This window comes from Crocuta crocuta, unplaced genomic scaffold (genome assembly GCF_008692635.1).
Source record: "Crocuta crocuta isolate KB4526 unplaced genomic scaffold, BGI_CrCroc_1.0 scaffold134, whole genome shotgun sequence".
Taxonomy (NCBI): Eukaryota; Metazoa; Chordata; class Mammalia; order Carnivora; family Hyaenidae; genus Crocuta; species Crocuta crocuta.
This window is the reverse complement of record NW_027530183.1, coordinates 1,955,856-1,974,354: the sequence shown is the minus strand read 5'-3', so window position 1 is coordinate 1,974,354 and position 18,499 is coordinate 1,955,856. Positions and strand designations below refer to the sequence as shown.

General features: G+C 38.1%; 1 protein-coding gene across 1 annotated transcript in view; it reads left to right on the top strand.

Moving 5' to 3' along the window:
• Nucleotides 1-18,499, top strand: part of HERC6 (HECT and RLD domain containing E3 ubiquitin protein ligase family member 6) — a 58,422-nt gene that overhangs the window by 20,674 nt on the left and 19,249 nt on the right. Inside the window, exons 11-15 of the mRNA XM_077765180.1 lie at nt 2,481-2,602; nt 3,401-3,460; nt 6,609-6,702; nt 10,502-10,691; nt 15,566-15,726. Of these exons, the coding sequence (XP_077621306.1) occupies nt 2,481-2,602; nt 3,401-3,460; nt 6,609-6,702; nt 10,502-10,691; nt 15,566-15,726 (627 nt within the window). The remainder of the gene's footprint in view (nt 1-2,480; nt 2,603-3,400; nt 3,461-6,608; nt 6,703-10,501; nt 10,692-15,565; nt 15,727-18,499) is intronic.

The following is an 18,499-nucleotide window of genomic DNA, read 5'->3' as shown; positions in this document are numbered from 1 at the left end:
CTCTGCCTGCTAACAAAACAACATAGATGAGGTGTCTTACCAGGCAGAAACTTTCTTCTCACAGTTCTGGAGTCTGGGAAGTCCAGGATCAAGGGGCCAGCATACTTAGTGTCTGGTGAGGACGCATTTGCTTGTTTGTGGAAGGCTGTCTTCTTGCTGTGTCCTCACATAGCAGAAGGGGCAAGAGAGCCCTCTGAGGTCTCTTATAAGGGCACTAGTCCCACTTAAGAGAGCTCGATCCTCCTCATGACCTAGTCACCTCCCAAACACCCCACCTCTTTTTTTTTTAATGTTTATTTTGAGAGAGAGAGAGGGAGGGAATAAGAGAGGGGTAGAGAGAGAAAGAGAGAGAGAGAGAGAGAGAGAATCCCAAGCAAGCTCCATGCTGTCAGCACAGAGCCTGACTCAGGGCTTAATTCCATGAACCATGAGATAATGACCTGAGCCAAAATCAAGAGTCAGATGATCTACTGAGCCGCTTGGGTCCTTGGGGGTACCCACCTATTAATGCCATCACGCTGAAGGTTAAAATTTCAACATCTGAATTTAGGGGGGACACTTTCAGTCCATAATATTCTGTCCCCCCCAAAAAAAATTCATGTCCTTCTTGCATACAAAATACATGTATTCTGTTCCAACAGCCTCCAATGTCTTAACTCATTCCCGCACCAAAGAATGTTGGATTGAGAGTTTCACTCTAAAGTAAGAGAATCAGAAAAATGGTGCATGATGATCAGAGAAGAGAATGTTTCTAATAGAAATTTTAGAAGGTCAAATGGAAACCAACTTGACAATAACTATTTGTAAAAAAAAAAAAAAAATTACTAAAAAAATAAATAAGTAAATAAAAAAAAAAAGAAATTTTAGAAGGTGAAACAATTATTGGTGATTATAAAGCATAGGGTATCACCTATACCTAGGGTAGTGGTTTTCAACTAGGAATGATTTTGTCCCAGGAAACATCTGGCAATGTTTGGGGACATTTTAGGCTGTAGTAACTGGAAAGGGGCAGACGTGCTGGGGTGGCTGCCACCAGCATCTGGTGGGCAGAGGCCAGGGATACTGCTAAACACCCTTCAATGCACAAGACCTTCACAACTAGAATTATCTGACCCAAAATATCAAAACCATCCATATGAAACCCTGATCCAGGGTATGGGTGGGTGAAGGAGAGCAGAGGAAAAGTGTGGAGATGAGATCAAGAATTGAGAGAGCAGGGGTGCCTGGCTGGCTCACTCGGTAGAGTATGCGACTCTTGATCTCGGGGTCTTGAGATCAAGCCCCACATTGGGCACAGAGCTTACCTAAAGATAGATAAACAAACAAACAAATAAACAATTTCCTGACTCATTCCAGGTTCAGTGGAGGCAGAGGTTTAACACGAGCAGAGCACTAATGTCTTTGGAAGACCATATTAAAAGACAGATTTTTCTTTCCAGACAAGTGATTTCTGACACCTCTGGCTGAGCCATTTGGTTTCAGGTATTGTACTGAACCATAGTTCTCAAAGTGTGGTCCCTGTATCACTGGCAGGAGCAGCACCTGGGTATTTGCTAGATGCAAATTCTTGAGTTCCACTCCTGACTCAGAAACTATGGGGATGGGCCAATCAATCTATGCTTTAGCAAGATTACCAGGTAATTCTACTGCATGCTAAAGTCTGAAAACCACTGATCTAAAAGTAAAAATCTATGGATGATGGAAGGGGAGAAAGAAACTAGTATTTATTGAATACCAATTATAATCCAAAGGTTTTGTATGCCTAATATTTAATCTTAACAAGAGCACAGAGAGGTAGATATTATTATCTCATCCTTTTTATTCTGCTAAAAAAAAAATCCATATATATAATATGTATCATAAAATTTTCTTTTTTAACTATTTTTAAGTATACAATTCAGTGGCATTAACTGCATTCACAGTATGTGCAACAATCACCACCATGATCTCCAAAACTTTTTTTATCACCCCAAACAGAAACTCTGTAACCATTAAATGATAATAAGTCTATGTTCTGTGACCCCTCAGTCCTGGGTAATGTCTAATCTACTTTCTGTGAAGTTGCTGATTTCATGTAAGTGGAATCATACAATATTTGTCCTTTGGTATCTGGCTTATTTCACTTAGTATAATGTTTTCAAAGTTCATCCATGTTTCAGCATGTGTCAGAATCTCCTTCCTTTTTATGGCTCAATATTCTCCTGCATGAATACACGATGTTCATCTGTTGATGCTGTTGATAGACATTGGTTGTTTCTATCTTTTTGGTTACTGTAACTTATGCTGCAGTGAATATTGGTGTACAAATATCTGGTTGAGTCCCTGTTTTCAATTACTTTGTGTTATCCCATTTTTATTTATTTATTTTTAAATANCCCCCCCCCCCCCCCCCGCCACAGGCTTGGCTGTGGGATGTATTACTCAGCATGTGCCTATGCCGAGTGTTTCCCTAATCTTTTTTTTTTTTTTCTTCCTTGAAGGATGCTAGTTCCACAGATGTTTCCAGGAAAATCCTGCCAGAAATAAGCCAAATTAACCAGTCCCTGACAGAGAAATGGATGGCAGTGAAAAGAGGAAGCCCTGAACATGAAATGGCTAAAAGGTAGCTCTGTCTGATAAATTATAAGTCACTTATAATTGTTTTTGAAGCCATAGTCAAATTATGCTAAATATAAGACAGAGGGTTTGGCTTTGCAGTGAAGACTTTTGCACTTTAACCATGATTCTCTTCCACCACCTCATAGTTTGAAGAAGTCATTGATTAATTCATCATTTATTTAACAGAAGTATCTTGAGGACACAAAATTTCTCAGGCACCTTGATAGGTGAGAAAGATTCAGGAGTGAATCCAAAACACCTTGTGTCTTGCAAAGCCTTCACTAAAGTGGACTCTTTTTATATCTTCATAGTTTATACTCTGGGACTCCATAAATTTCTGTTTACAGAAGGATGGATTATATTTAAGTCTACATGCCTTGGTAAAATCAACTATGGAGGGGCTTGGTGANAAAACTTAGAAGAGAGCAGTTGTTTTTATTTATTATTTATTTATTTATTTATTTATTTTAAAAATATATTTATTTATTTTTGAGAGAGAGAGAGAGCAGAAGCAGGGGAGGGGCACATAGAGAGAGAGAGACAGACAGATAGACAGAGAGGGAGACAAAGAATCCAAAACAGGCTCTGGGCTCTGAGCTGTCAGCACAGAGCTGACTCATGAACCTAGAGCAGGACCTGAGCTGAAGTCAGACACTTAACTGACTAAACCACCCGGGCGCCCTGAGGAGTTGTTTTTATTAATAATGATTCCATGCCTTCAGTTATATAATTGGACATAAGATAAAAGGAAGACTGCTTTATAATATGCTATGACTAAATACTTGTATTATGACTTTTACAGTGAAATTAGGATGATATTTTCATCTCCTGCTTGTCTGACTGCAAGTTTCTTAAAGAAAAGGTAATTTTTAAGTGAAATTTACCTTTACTTGAAATACTGGGAAATATTTAATATGAAATGTTTAAAGTCACTCATTTTAATTTGTAAATTATGTTATCTGTGAACAAAAAGTCCAACCTAGACAACACCATAGGTTGGTACAAAATTCTTCCATTTTGTAAACTAATTTTCTGCAAGACCTCTAAGTTGTGATTCCTAATTCACATGGTTCACTCCCTCTGCCTTGCCCTCCTCTGTTACCTGATTGGAAGGAATGGTATGGGTTTTTTTTTCAAGGTCTTTGTATCTATGACTGATTATTCTAACATTGCTTTAGTACTTAGAGGCCAAGTCAGCACTTGGCAGTTCTTTTTGTGGTGGGATCAGTAGGGAAAATAGATTCTGTTTATTTTATCTTGAACCAGTTTCACTCCTACAGAGGAAAATCTAATTTCTTTATGTGGTTTGATACTTGGTCTAATCCAGTAGTATAAACAGTTCTTTTGTGAAATGCTCTACATTTGGTCTAATATTTCTTCCCTTTGCTTCATGCTTTCCACAACTGTGCCTGGGAACTGTTAAGAGATAAACTGAGGCATATTAAAATTTTTAAGAGTTTATTTAAGCAAATACTGATTCACATTGGGCAGCAGCAGATTAGAAGTGATTAGAGCATTCCACCAACAGGAACTAGTGTAAATACTTATGGGGAGAAGGTACAGAAGCAAAGAAAGGAAATTAATTGATTGGTTATAGCTTAAAAATTTTTTAAGCTTTATTTATTTATTTTTGAGAGAGAGAGAGTGAGAATGTGCAGGAGAGGCAGAGAGAGAAGGAGACTGAGAATTCCAAGCAGGCTCTGTGCTGCTGGCACAGAGCTTGAACTCGCAAATCATGAGGTCAGGACCTGATCAGATGCAAATCATGAGATCACGACCTGAGCCAAAATCAAGACTGAGTTGCTTAACGAGCTGAGCCACCTAGGCACCCCTGATTTATAGCTTAAAACGTAGTTGGCTGTTTGTGACTGGTTGTATTTTGATTTCTATTTTATAACTGAGGTTATTTACAGGCTTAGAGTTTGGTTTGTGTATGTAAACCATCATGGTGATAGAGATACCTCATTGTTAATGGCCTCCTTGTTTAATTAGTTTAACAATGTTTAAAGGAAAAGGAGGGTAACAGCATAAAGGGGCCCTTAGGCTGCCCTCTGCCTTCTCTGGGGGCCAGTGCCCTACTGGTGTGTCTGTAGTGGATATAACTCAGTCCATCCCTCCCCCACTATGTCAGGTCTCATCTCTCCTTGAAGAGCAGGCCCCAAGCTGCCTCACTGATTCTGAATAGTTCTACACATCTTGTACCCCACCTGCTGGCCACTAGGTGGCACTCATTTAACTCATGTTCCATGTATTCCTTGCCTCTGTGCAACCCCCAGTTGTCTCACTGGTTCATTTAGTTGTTTAGTTTAGTTTAGTTTAGTTTAGGTGACTCATCACTTACATATAACACCCAGTGCTCTTAACAAGTACCCTTCTTAATACCCATCACCCATTTAGCCCAATCTCTACCCATCTCCCTCCATCAACCCTAAGTCTGTTCTCTATCGTTAAGAGTGTCTAATGGTTTGTTTCCCTCTCTCTTTTTTCCCCTTCTCATATGTTCATCTGTTTTATTTCTTAAATTCCAAGTATGAGTGAAATCATGATATTTGTCTTTCTCTGACCTCTTATATCGCTAAGCATAAAATACTCTAGCTCCATACACATTGTTACACACGGCAAGATTTCATTCTTGGCCCATTGCTTCTTCACCCAGCTGGACTGTCAGTTACTCCTCAAGGGGACTGGAGGAGCGTTGAGTCCAACAACTTCATGTGGGAACCAGAGAAACCCGGAAGCTGAATGCCATGGCTTCCCACTGGCAGCCTGAAACACAGTATCTTTCTAGAGTCCAAAAAAAGCATCCCTTGTTCATCCCCACATATCCCAGTCAAAGGTGGGAGAAGAAAAATCAGACACTGCTTCCCTCTGCCTTCTCCCTCTCCCATTTGCTGTCTTGTTCTTGCCGGGAGGGACAGGGACTCTGCCAAACAGTATTTCCTCTTTCTTCCCTATTCTAGCCTCAGGCTAATCCTTACAGCATACAGAACCTTTTTCACACTTAGAATATTATCTTTCTAAAGTGGAAAAGTATCCTCCCAGGAGTGATGAGCCTTGAGGTTTGATCTTAAGATGCCAAAGACTGCAAAGGACAATATATTTTAAGGGGAAACTTACAATACTTTGTTTGAAGATTTACATAAATATTTTAGCCCTGGCATTACTCTTGACCAGTTAATTCAACAAGCATAAAATATTTCTTGATAGAACATTATAAAAACAAATCATTTGACAGAATGCAAGTCTTTTCAAATATCACCAACACGACCCAGGAAAACACAACACCTAGACAAAGATTTGATAGTGTTTCTGAGAGGGAAGGCTAGGTTGCAGTTTATCAAGAATTGGCAATTTGTTTTAGGCCAGTCTTTCCACATGGGAGGGAAGGCTTGAGGCTTGATTAGGATTGGGAAAAGATACAATGATCCAAGATGGGTGGAAACTGTAAGGCAACAACTTTGAGGCAAGAGATTCAGACCATCTTAGAGCATAAACTATCTGATCATGCTTTCCACTGAAGAGTTAATGGGTCTTTTCAGGAAGTTCCTATAATGAACAATCAAGCCATTTGCCTGGGCAAGTGTCTCTTGAAATAGTGAAGTCATGCTAATGAAACAGTAGAATCCTAAAGTAATGTAAATGTAGATGATGGTAAGGTGTGTTCTGTGTTTGTATGCTGGGGGGGTGAAGAGTTTCAGACTTTAGTGTACAGGCTGAGTGTAGGGGTAAACAGTTTTGGTTTTCTGACACAGCATATGAAATTTTGCTATTATTACAGCCCAAACTTGTAGCTGCTCTAATGATAATAGTTACCTACTCTTTTAGGAGAATATAAATTTTATAAATTTTGTGTGCCAAATAACTTGATAATTTTGAAAGGAGGCCAATTGTAAGAAAAACATTTATATATGCCATTTAATAAAATAAACAATAAATATGTATGAAGTTTAGAAATATTCTTTTTCATCTGTTTGCATGTTTTGTTTTGTTCACATTTCTTGTGTCCAAAGAGAATCTGTAGAAACAATTTCCATTGATGTGGACTTACAAATGGCAAGAGATACCTTCGAGAAGTTAACAAAGACAGAATGGATTGCTTCCATGGTAATAACCAATATTTACGTAAGAAATTGAGCAATAGCATTTCTTTATAGGAACCAATATGAATGCAGTTGAATTTTGTTGGGAGCTGAGTCAGAGGGACTCTGTGATAAGGGAGGGGGCTAGTGTTCGCGATAAGGTTACTATATTCCAGACACTATATTACAAGGTGGAATTTACTTTCTTACTGAATATTTAAATGTCCCATAAATCCAGTATTTTTGCTTTCAACATGAAAAAAAATAATGCTTAAGAGGTAAATAACCATAAGCAGACATATGAAAATAGCACTAGTTTGGGAATTAAGATAATTTTAACCTGGACTGGGAGAATGGAAAGCCCGTTCTCTCTTTTGAGATGAATGTCAAATGCAGTTAAGATGAATCTGCTATTAGGTTGCCTGGGTGGCTCAGTCGGTTAAGTGTCCGACTTCAGCTCAGGCCATGATCTCATGGTTCGTGGGTTTGAGCTCCACGTCGGGCTCTGTGCTGACAGCCAGCTCAGAGCCTGGAGCCTGTTTCAGATTCTGTGTCTCCCTCTCTCTCTGACCCTCCCCTGCTCATGCTGTCTCTCTCTCAGAAATAAATAAAACATAAAAAAAAATTTTTTTTTAAAGAGATGAATCTGCCACCAATTCATCCCTTATCCTATCTGGGTCATATTTTCTCTACCTTTTTTGGGGGGAGGGGGTCCTTATTTATTGAGTTCCTTTTAAAGCTCTATTCTAGTTAAATATTTTGTGATTCTGGATTGTGTTGGAAAATTTTCCCTCTACACACAGGTTCATGTGAGTTCATGACTGAGTACTAACAGTAATAGACTGAGTAACAAGACTAATAGACTGAGTAACAGGATTAATAGACTGAGTAAATATTCCTGTGTTTGCAGGGAGCATTTAAATGAAGAGGCTCCCTGAAGAGCTAGGGATGAGGGCTTATATACCAATTAATAGGGAAAAGGGACTGGGGGGAGAAGAGGCTTCTTTGAGAAAACAAATGGACTTTTCAGGGAGACAAATGGGCTTTAAGAGGGACAAATGGAAGATATGACAGCTTGTGATAATGTTTTTTTTTGTGTGTGTGGTTTTCATCAAAGTGCAAGTGGCTGGTCTTTACCTGGCAGTGAAACTTGCCTCTAAGCTTCTTGAAAGGCCCTGCCTTTAGTCAGATAAGGGAAGATCTGAAGTCTTCTTTCTGCATCTGCTGTATCCCACATGCCTTCGGTTTAAAGTCATCTTGTATATATATCATTTTGGGTCCCCACATTTGGAAGGGAAAGGAGAGTGTTCTTTAATATGTAAAAGATATGATACTTTTATTTTCAAGATGAAGAAGTAAGAATAGTAGATGTTATCAAATGTATATATTTTTTAATGTTTTTGAGAGAGAGAGAGAGACAGAGCACAAGCAGGAGAGGAGCAGAGAGGGAGACACAGAATCTGAAGCAGGTTCTAGGCTCTGAGCTGTGAGCACAGAGCCCAACGTGGGGTTTGAACTCACAAGCTATGAGATCATGACCTCAGCCGAAGTCAGATGACTAACGACTGAGCCACCAGGTGCCCCTAGAATATATTTAAAACATAAATTTAGTTGGGTTATATGGGAGATAACTTGGGGTGCTATTCCCAGTGTGAGTTCCAAGGAATATTAGTTTCACAGAATGCTCCCTCAAAACGGGTTATAAGTGAAACAACTTTGGATACACTGCATACTATAATGAAGTCATAATGTACATCAGTAAATCAAAGATTCTATGATGTCATATACCAAAAGAAATCAAGCTGTTTTAGCCCTATTTTTCTCAAAGTTATTTGACTTTGTGTGACACTATTTTCCTATATATGCCTACTAGCATTCCATAGAAATCATGTTCTCTTGGACATGAAAGATTCTGAAAAAAATTATAAGAACATTAATGTAATAATGATATATAGTGCTTTTATTGTTGCAAATATCATCTTAACCCTTATGACACATGGAGATAGACACTGTTGTTAAGAGCATCTAAGATCTATTAGACAGAATAAATGATGCTAGCTGTTGTAACACACAACTTCCAAATCTCAGTGACGTAACACAACGAAGACTCCTTTTCACATCATAGTCCAATGAGGGCTGGAGACTGGAAACACATGCAGGGGAGGAAAAGGAAATGTTTCTCTTCCATCCATCTTAGTTTCATTGGCTGGGACCCTGCAAATTAGCCTGAGAACAGACAGATTAATGGGAGAGAAATAAACAGAAGTTTATTAATATGTGCATGCTGCATTTATACTCAGTGATGAGTAACTAAAGCCGTGGTTAGAACTCACTTATATAACATCTTAGCGAAGAACAATAATTTTTAAAGAAGAGACAAAATTTGGCTTCTAAGGGCGACAAAATGCAAGAAGGCAAATATCTGGGGAAAGGTTGGATAAGGTCTATATCATAAGGTTTGATTGCGTAGACTCTTTTTTTTTTAAATTTTTTAAAATTTACATCCAAGTTAGTTAGCATATAGTGCAATAATGATTTCAGGAATAGAATTTAGTAATTCATCCCCTACCTATAACACCCAAAGCTCATCCCAACAAGTGCTCTTGTTAATGCCCATCACCCATTTAGCCCATTCTGCTATCCACCTCTCCTGCAGCAACCCTCAGTTTGTTCTCTGTATTTAAGAGTCTCTCATGTTTTGTCCCCCTGTGTAGACTTTCTCAATGCCTGCTCATCTCTGCTGGTAAGGTTGTTGCTCTTCTCCTGGTACAGAAGTTAGGGGCAGGAGGACACCTTTACAAGGCAAATTTTACTGTTTTTAAGTAGATAGAAGGAAACCAGAGAGCTTGTTCTGTGCCTGCTTTTTCTCACTTGCCTTAGCTCAAAATAATCCTCATGCCAGAGTGGCATCTATATATTTTTTAAGTTTATTTTGAGAGAGAGAGAGAGCACAAGTGAAGGGGGTGGGGAGAGAGCGAGAAAGAGAGAGAGAGAATATCCCAAGCAGGCTCTGCACCATCAGTACAAAGCCTGAAATGGGGCTCGATCCCATGAACCATGAGATCATGACCTTAGCTGAGATCAAGAATTGGACGCTTAACTGATTGAGCCACCCAGGTGCCCTCAGGGTAGCATATTTTTAAGTGGTTTATTCTGCTACCTTTCCCACTTCCCTCTGCACAGTTTCACTGAGAAGGGATTTGGAGACCTTTATGGAGTTCTAGGCACTGGGGCCATGAAATCCTCCAGCAGACCTTTTGTATTTAGTTGGCAGACAGGGAAAGAGAATATGGAAGGTTACATGAGAGGTTGCAGGGGTCATGCCTAGATGTGATATTTATCACTTTCACTCATATCACATTAGCCAGAACTCAATCATACAGCCCCATAGAACTGCAGGAGAGGCTTGGGAATGCCATCTTCCTGTGAGCCCAGAAGGAAAATGAAGCAGTATTGGTGAGGTGAGCATACCCCATTATCTCTGCCATGTTAGATTTTAAGTCAGATAGATCTGGGTATGGATCCTTGATGTGTCAGTCTCTAATTGAGTGACCTCCATGATTCACACAGTGTGTACATGCATATGTGACTTCACTTTCTTTCTTTCATGCATCTCAATATAATATAGGGAGGATGGCTCTCACATAATACATTAAGGGCATTTGGGATGCAAGGAGTTATGGAGTTTGAACAGGTCTGAGGAAAACTAAATAATTACACCATTGGGAAATAGTGGAATAAAACCCCTAGTCCCATAGCTTGTTTTTCACTGTAATCTGTATCTAATATATCCTGGGCCCTTTCCCTGATCCTTTCAACTACAGATAACTACAAGTCTCCAGGATAATCTGCTCAGAGGTCTTCCATGTCATTCTCCACACCAAGAAGCATTATCAGTTTTCCTTCTGCTCCCAGAATGTCCTGTGATGCATGATTCTATGAATTGGAGGAGTCTGGTGGTTCCATATGCAGAAGCTGTTTGTAAAATGAGTGATCGATCTTTAAGAGTCCTGAGTAAGTTTGATTGTCACTTTATGTGTATTCTCAACAGAGAATCACTAAAGTAAAAGTTGGAGCAAATTTTGGGTAGATTTAAAAATACACAAATGTTTGGGTATGTGGTATGTGAATGTTTGAAAAGATTAACCTAACATTATAATCATTACTCTTATCATACAAAGCATGTGTAACTCTTAGACTTGGACTTGGCTTTGACTTCAGAGTTTAATAACCATAGAGGATCCAGTCAAAATAAATCCATACTTGAAAACTTTTTGTTTATGTTTTAAAACTTAAAACATTTTGGGGCGCCTGGGTGGCTCAGTCAGTTAAGTGTCTGACTTTAGCTCAGGTCATGATCTCACAGTTCATGAGTTAGAGCTCAGCATTGGGCTCATTGCTGTCAGCACACAGCTCACTTTGGATCCCCTGTCCCCCTCTCTGCTCCTCCCCATATGCTCTTTCTCAAAACTAAATAAACATTTTTAAAAACTTTAAAAAAAAAAAATAAAACTTGAGACATTTTGACCCACAGGGAAGCAAAATTTGCCACCCACAAATGTGTCTCTTTGGCATGTGGATTATTCTACACTGTTTTTAAGAAACAGAAGGCTCAGAAAGAACCTTTGACTTCCCCCTATCTGCCTACAAGAATTGAAATGTAGGACCTGCTCTAAGAAGGGAGCTATCACTGTAGGTAACTACAGTTTAGTATGAACTAGGTGTGGTAGACAGGGAGGAGCTTAGCAAAATGTGTTAAAATTCTTCGTGTCCCATTGTTTCTTAATGGCCAAGCAAACATTCGTTTACCAAACATCCACTCTTTTTCATCTTCCTGTGAATCGTCTTCCCTCCTTTTGAAGACTCAGACTCCTACTCTCTTCTTCTTAACTCTGGCTGGCATATAAGCCTCATTGCCTGACTACCTGTGGGCCTCATATTCTTTTTTTTTTTTTTTTTTAATAAATAGTTTATTGTCAAGTTGGTTTCCAACAACACCCAGTGCTCATCCCAACAAGTGCCCTCCTCCATGCCCATCACCCCTCCTCCCCCTACACCCATCAGTCCTCAGTTTGTTCTCAGCATTCAAGAGTCTCTCATGGTTGGCTCCCTCCCTCTCCCCCACTATTTCCCCCCTTCTTCTCCCCCAGGGTCCTCCGTTAAGTTCCTCCTAATTCTCCTATACGTGCAAACATATGGTAGCTGTCCTTCTTTGCCTGACTTATTTTGCTCAGCATAACACCCTCAAGTTCCATCTATGTTGCTACACATGGCCAGATTTCATTCTTTCTCATTACTGTGTAGTATTCCATCATATAGATTAAACCACATCTTCTTGATCCATTTGTCCGTTGATGGACACTTAGGCTCTTTCCATGTTTTGGCTGTTGTTGAGAGTGCTGCTATAAACGGGCCTCATATTCTTATACAACCTGCATACATACATAATTAAATTTGATTTTTTTCCCTGTTAATCTGACTCATATCAATTTTAATTCTTAGACCAGCCAAAAGAAACGTGAAGGATAGAGGAAAATTTTCCTCTCCAACAGATCGGTGATGAAAGATAAATGTTAAGTTTTGTATTCTTACTTATTTTATTCAATACTATGGGATGTGCTTTTAGAATTGTAAGCTAATGTTCAAGATACAAAGCTTAAAAGATACAAAGGATATATACAGTGAAATATAAGCCACCCAGCTCTCCTCCCAGAAAGCAGTTACAAAATATAGGTTTTTAAAACCTTTGAAAGATATGTATTAAAAAATATATAGAGAAATGTATATAGAGAATTTTTTTTTTAATGGTAGCATTCCATTCACATTTTTGGGCTACTTGCCCTTTCCTGTTTAACAGTATATCATAAAGATATGTTTGTTCTGTTATAGGTACTGCCTAACTCTATTTAGTGGCTTATTGGTATACTATTGGGAGGGTACACCATCAATAGCTGTTTCTAAGTTTTTGCTATTAAACACTGCTAACGTGCATTTCTTTATATATATCACAGGCAGGGAAAATTCCAGAGACCAAAATCCCTGGATCAAATTGCATGTGCATTTAAAATTTTGAGAAACCCCTCGGTGCCTACGTGGCTTAGTTGGTTAAGCATCTGACTTTGGCTCAGGTCTTGGTCTCACAGTTCATAAATTTGAGCCCCACATCGGGCTCTGTGCTGACAGCTCAGAGCTGGGAGCCTGCTTCGGGTTCTGTGTCTCCCTCTCTCTTTCTGCCCCTCCCCTGCTCATACTCTGTCTCTCTCTGTCTCTCAAATATAAATAAATGTTAAAAAAATTTTTAAAAAAAACCCCAACTCTTGAGAGATCCTCCACAGAACTTTAAGTGGTCACCATTCACACTGTAATCTAAGTAAACTACATGTCGGTGCAACATGGCAGCCTTGACAGAGGATATACCAGTTTACACTTTATCAACAAATATGAGAGCATCAGTCCACACAGTTTTTGACAGTATTATTAGACTTTGGTATTTGTCATTCTGAGAGAAAAAGTCTCTTAATTTCAATTTTAATTTTCTCAGTATGACTGAGATTGTGCTAGTTTTCCTCTATCTCAATTCCATTTGTATATTATATTCTGGAAACTATCAGTTCTTTCCTCTTAACCCATTTTCCCATGTGTTGTTGTTAGTGTTTTTATTTTTTATTTAACTTTTATTTTTCATCCTTTTTAATGTTTTTTTTATTTTTATTTTTTTTTATTTTTATTTCTAGGAGAGAGAGAGAGAGACAGCGTGAGCAGGGGAGGGTCAGAGAGAGAGGGAGTCACAGACTGAAACAGGCTCCCGGCTCTGAGCTGGCAGTCAGCACAGCGCCCGATGCGGGGCCTGAACCCACAAACTGCGAGATGATGACTTATGCGAAAGTCGGACAGTTGGATGCTTAACTGACTAAGCCACCCAGGTGCCCCTAATGTTTATTTTTGAGAGAGGGAGTGTGAGCAGGGGAGGGACAGGGAGAGAGGGAGACAGAGTATCTGAAGTGGGCTCTGTGCTGACAGCAGCAAGTCCAATGTGAGGCTTCAATCCATTAACTGTGAGATCATGACCTGGGCCGAAGTCAGATGTTCAACTGACTGAGCCAGCCAGGCCACCCCTATTTTATTTTATTTTTTAAAGTGCTGTGCTGTCAGCATGGAGCCCAGTGTGGAGCTTGATGCCACAACTGTGACATCATGACCTGAGCTGAAATCAAGTCAGATGCTTAACTGACTCAGCCAATGAGGTGCCCCTATTTAAGAGCTTGTAAATGATTAAGTCAACTAATTCTTTTTTTTTTTTGTAATATTTTTATTTATTTCTAGGAGAGAGAGAGAGAGAGAGAGACAGCGTGAGCAGGGGAGGGTCAGAGAGAGAGGGAGATACAGACTCGGAAATAGGATCCAGGCTCTGAGCTGGCAGTCAGCACAGAGCCCGACGCGGGGCTCGAACCCACGAACTGCGAGATCATGACTTAAGCAAAAGTCGGACGCTTAACTGACTAAGCCACCCAGGCGCCCCAAGGCAACTAATTCTTTATCAATAATATCAATTATAAATCTTTTTTCTCTGGGTTATTAATTTTTTTTTACTTTGTGATATTTTTGCTATGTATAATTATTTGAAAACATTTTAATGAAGCCTACTATGTAAACATTTTCTTACATGGTTTCTGAGTTTGGATCATATTTCAAAAAGCATACCTCCCTTTGAAATTAAAAAAAAAAAACAACTTCCCATACTCCTACTAGAATTTTTTTGTTAAGTAGGTCCCGTGCCCAGTGTGGGGCTTGAACTCATGACTATGAGATCAAAAGTCATATACTCTACTGACTGAGCCAGCCAGATGCCCCACTTCTACTAGAATTTTTATTGTTTTGTTTTTATGTTTTAACTCTTTGATCCATATGGAGTTTATCTTGATTAAGCTTGATCTTTTTTTTCTCTGGATCAGTTTTCAGTTGTTCCCACACATTTATTGAATGATCTGTTTCATCCCCACTAATATGCAATGCCACATTTATTTATCATATACTAAAGTGTCATGTGTCCATTTATGGAATGTCCATTTATGTCCATTATGGAATCTCTACTATATAAATCTGCCTTTCATGCATCTGGGTCATATTATTTTAATTATATTAGCTGTTTTAATATTTGATAGGTTTGTTTTCTGAGAATTACATTTTAAAGATACAAATATCCAGGTTGGAACAAAGTAATATTAAAATATTGTTATTGAGTTAATTTAAAAATATATCCATATATACCTGGTGTTCATAAAGTCTGAAAACAGATAATTTTATTTTCTTCAAATCAAAAATGTTCTTGATGACATTATATGTGTGCATATTCTTATGCAAGTTTTCAGATTTTATAGATACTCTATAGAATTGTTTGAAAATCATGAAATCAGTCAAGTAGTCAAGTATTAATATGAACTATCGGGGTGCCTGGGTAGCTCAGTCGGTTAAGCAGCCAACTTCGGCTCAGGTCATGATCTTGCAGCTCATGAGTTCGAGCCTGTGTCAGGCTCTGAGCCTGCTCTGGATTCTGTGTCTCTCCCTCTCTCTCTGCTTCTCCCCCACTTGTGCTCTGTCTGTCTCTCAAAAATAAACATTAAAAAATTTTTTAAAAATGAGCTATCAACAAATTTCTTCAGAATCCTACATTTGAACTTTCAATTCCAATGATATTTGATAAGGGAAAAACACTTTTTTCACATCTGTGATTAATAAATTTCCAGGATGGTACCCTGAGACAAGATATTTTATCAGTTTTGCCATCAGAAATGGAAATTGTTATCTATTTCATACATTAAAGAACCTAGAAGAAATGGGATTTTTTTGGGGGGTGCATATTTATCATGGCTGATTTTATACCCCCCCAGAGAACTGCTGGGTATATTTGCAAGAATCTTCTCTCTATACACTGATCCAGATGCTCAAAACTGCCATCGTCTCTCAGCTGCATTACTGGCCTATAACTGAAACCAATGAGAATCACTCTAATCTTAAAGCTCTTCTTGGAATGATGAAAAAAATGTATAAGGTAAGGATTCATCTGAATATATATATATAAAATTTTACCCAATTAAAGTCTTTTAGGTCTCAACCAATTGGAGTCTTGTTTCTAAAACAGAAAATATTTTATTCAGTTCTTAGTAATCTAGAATTTTGCTTGTTTTGCTGATTGACTAGACTCTAGTCATATATTATATATTACATATAGATTACATATATATTACCTATTTTATATACATGTTATATGTGGTATATATTATATATATCAGATGCACAAATACCCAAAAATGAGAATGATTATTCATTTTTAGTACAGCATACAACATAATCTAGAAGTAACTTAAAATTAGGTTACTAATAAGCCTAACGATTGTTTGGGGATAGGGAGGAGCCAGAGCATTTTAAGTAAAAAAACAGAATAAAATTGGTATTGTTCAATTAAAAATAATTAGCTAAAATAAGATGATTTTATAAATAGAAATTGCTAAATGGCAATCAAAACCAATTCTACCACAAAATATTAATCTCAATAGGAGAAAATATTAGATATAAAAGTTCTTTTCAGAAGTACTAATGCACTGGTATTTCTAAAGTAGTATACTTCTTTTAACTAGCTTTATTGAGATATAATTGACATATAATATTGTGTGAGTTCGAAGTGTGCAATATATTGTTTTGATATATCTATACTTATTTTACAACTGGAGGTTTGAACCCTTTGACCATTATCTTCCCATTTCCCCCACCCCCTGACAACCACCATTCTACTTTCTGTTTCTGAGTTCAGCTCATAGATAAATGGTATCATACCCATTTTTCATTCTCTGAGTTATTTCACTTAGGATAAGGTCCATCCATGTTGTCGCAAATGGCAGGATTTCCTTCTCTCTCATGGCGCATTATATTCCAATGCATCTATACATCTTCTTTATTCATCCATCTAGGATGCTTAAGTTGTCTTCTTGTCTTGGCTTTTGTAAATAATGCTGCATTAAACATGGGGGTGCAGACATCTCTTTGAGATAGTGGTTTCATTTCCTTTGAAATGAATATATTTATTCAGATGAATATTTTTTTTTAATATACCCAGAAGTGGGGTTGCTAGATTATATGGTAGCTCTGTGTTTAATCTTTTGAGGAACCTCTATACTGTTTCCAGTAGGGCTGTGCCCATTAACATTCCCACCTGCAGTGTACAAAGGTTCCTTTTTCTCTGCATCCTTGCCAACACTTATCTTTTCTCTTTTTGATGACAGCCATTCTAACAAGTATTAGGTGGTATCTTGCTGTGTAGCTCTGAGCTGCATTTCCCTGATGATTATAGATGCTGAGCATCTTTTCATGTACCTGTTGCCCATCTGTATGTCTTCTTTGGAAAAACATCTATTCAGTTTCTCTGCCCATTTTTAAAATCAGATTGTTTTGTTTAATCAGTGGTATGTGTTCTGTATATATTTTAGATATTAATTCCTTATCAAATATGTGATTTGCAAGTATTTTCTCCCATTTCATAGGTTGCCTTTTTATTTTATTGTTGTTTTTTTGTGCAGAAACGTTGTAGTTTAGTTTTTGGTAGTCCTACTTACTTATTTTTGGTTTTGTTGCTTGTGCTTTTGATGTCATATAAAAAAAAATCAGTGCCAAGACCAATGTCAAGGAGCTTTTCCTTTATGTTTTATTCTAGGAGTTTTATAGTTTTAGGTCTTATGTTTAAGTCTTTAATCCATTCCAAGTTAGTTTTTCTGAGTGGTATATGATAGGGGTCCAATTTCATTCTTCTGAATATGGTCATCCAGTTGTCATAATATTTACTGAAGAGACTATCCTTTCGCCATTGAGTTTTCTTGGCTCCTTTGTCTAATGTTAGTAGACCATTTTTGTGAGGGTTTATTTCTGGTCTCTTGATTCTTTTCCATTGGTTTATGCATCTGTTTTTATGCCAGTACCATAACTGTAGCTTTAGAGGATAGTTGTAAATCTGGAATTGTGAGGCCTCCAGCTTTGTTCTTTCTCAGAATTGCTTTGACTATTCACTCTTTTCTGGTTCCATATAAATTTTAGGATTGTTTTTTCTTATATCTGTGAAAAATGCCTTTGGAATTTGGAGAGGGACTACATCTAATATATACATGGCTTTAAATGCTATGGACATTTTAACAATATTAATTCTTTATTTTAAACTTATTTATTTATTGAGAGAGAGACAGAGACAGCACAAATTGGAGAGAGGCAAGGAGAGAGGGAGACAGAGAATCCCAAGCAGGCTCCATACTGCCAGTGCAGAGTCTGATGTGGGGCTTGAACTCAACAAAACTGTGAGATCATGATTTGAGCCGAAACCAAGTCGGATGCTTAACAGGTGCCCCCAATGTTAATTCTTCTAATCCACAAACAAAGGCTACCTTTCCATTTATTTGTGGAACAAATCTTTCCATTTATTTTCTTCAATTTCTTTCATCAAAGTCTTACAGTTTTTGGTATACAGGTCTTTCACCTTGGTTAAATTTATTGCTAAGCATTTCATTGTTTCTGATGGTATGGTGAATTGCTAATTGAAGTCTTCTTTAGTTTTTAAAAAAAATTTTATGTTTTTATTTTTGAGAGGCAGGCAGAGCATGAGTGGAGAAGGGGCAGAGACAGAGGAAGACAAAGAATCTGAAGTAGGCTCCAGGCTCTGAGCTGTCGGCACAGAGTCTGATGTGGGTCTCAAACTCATAGATGTTGAGATCATGACCAGAGCCGAAGTCACACACGTAACCAACTGAACCACCCAGGCATCCTGCTAACTGGAGTCTTAACAA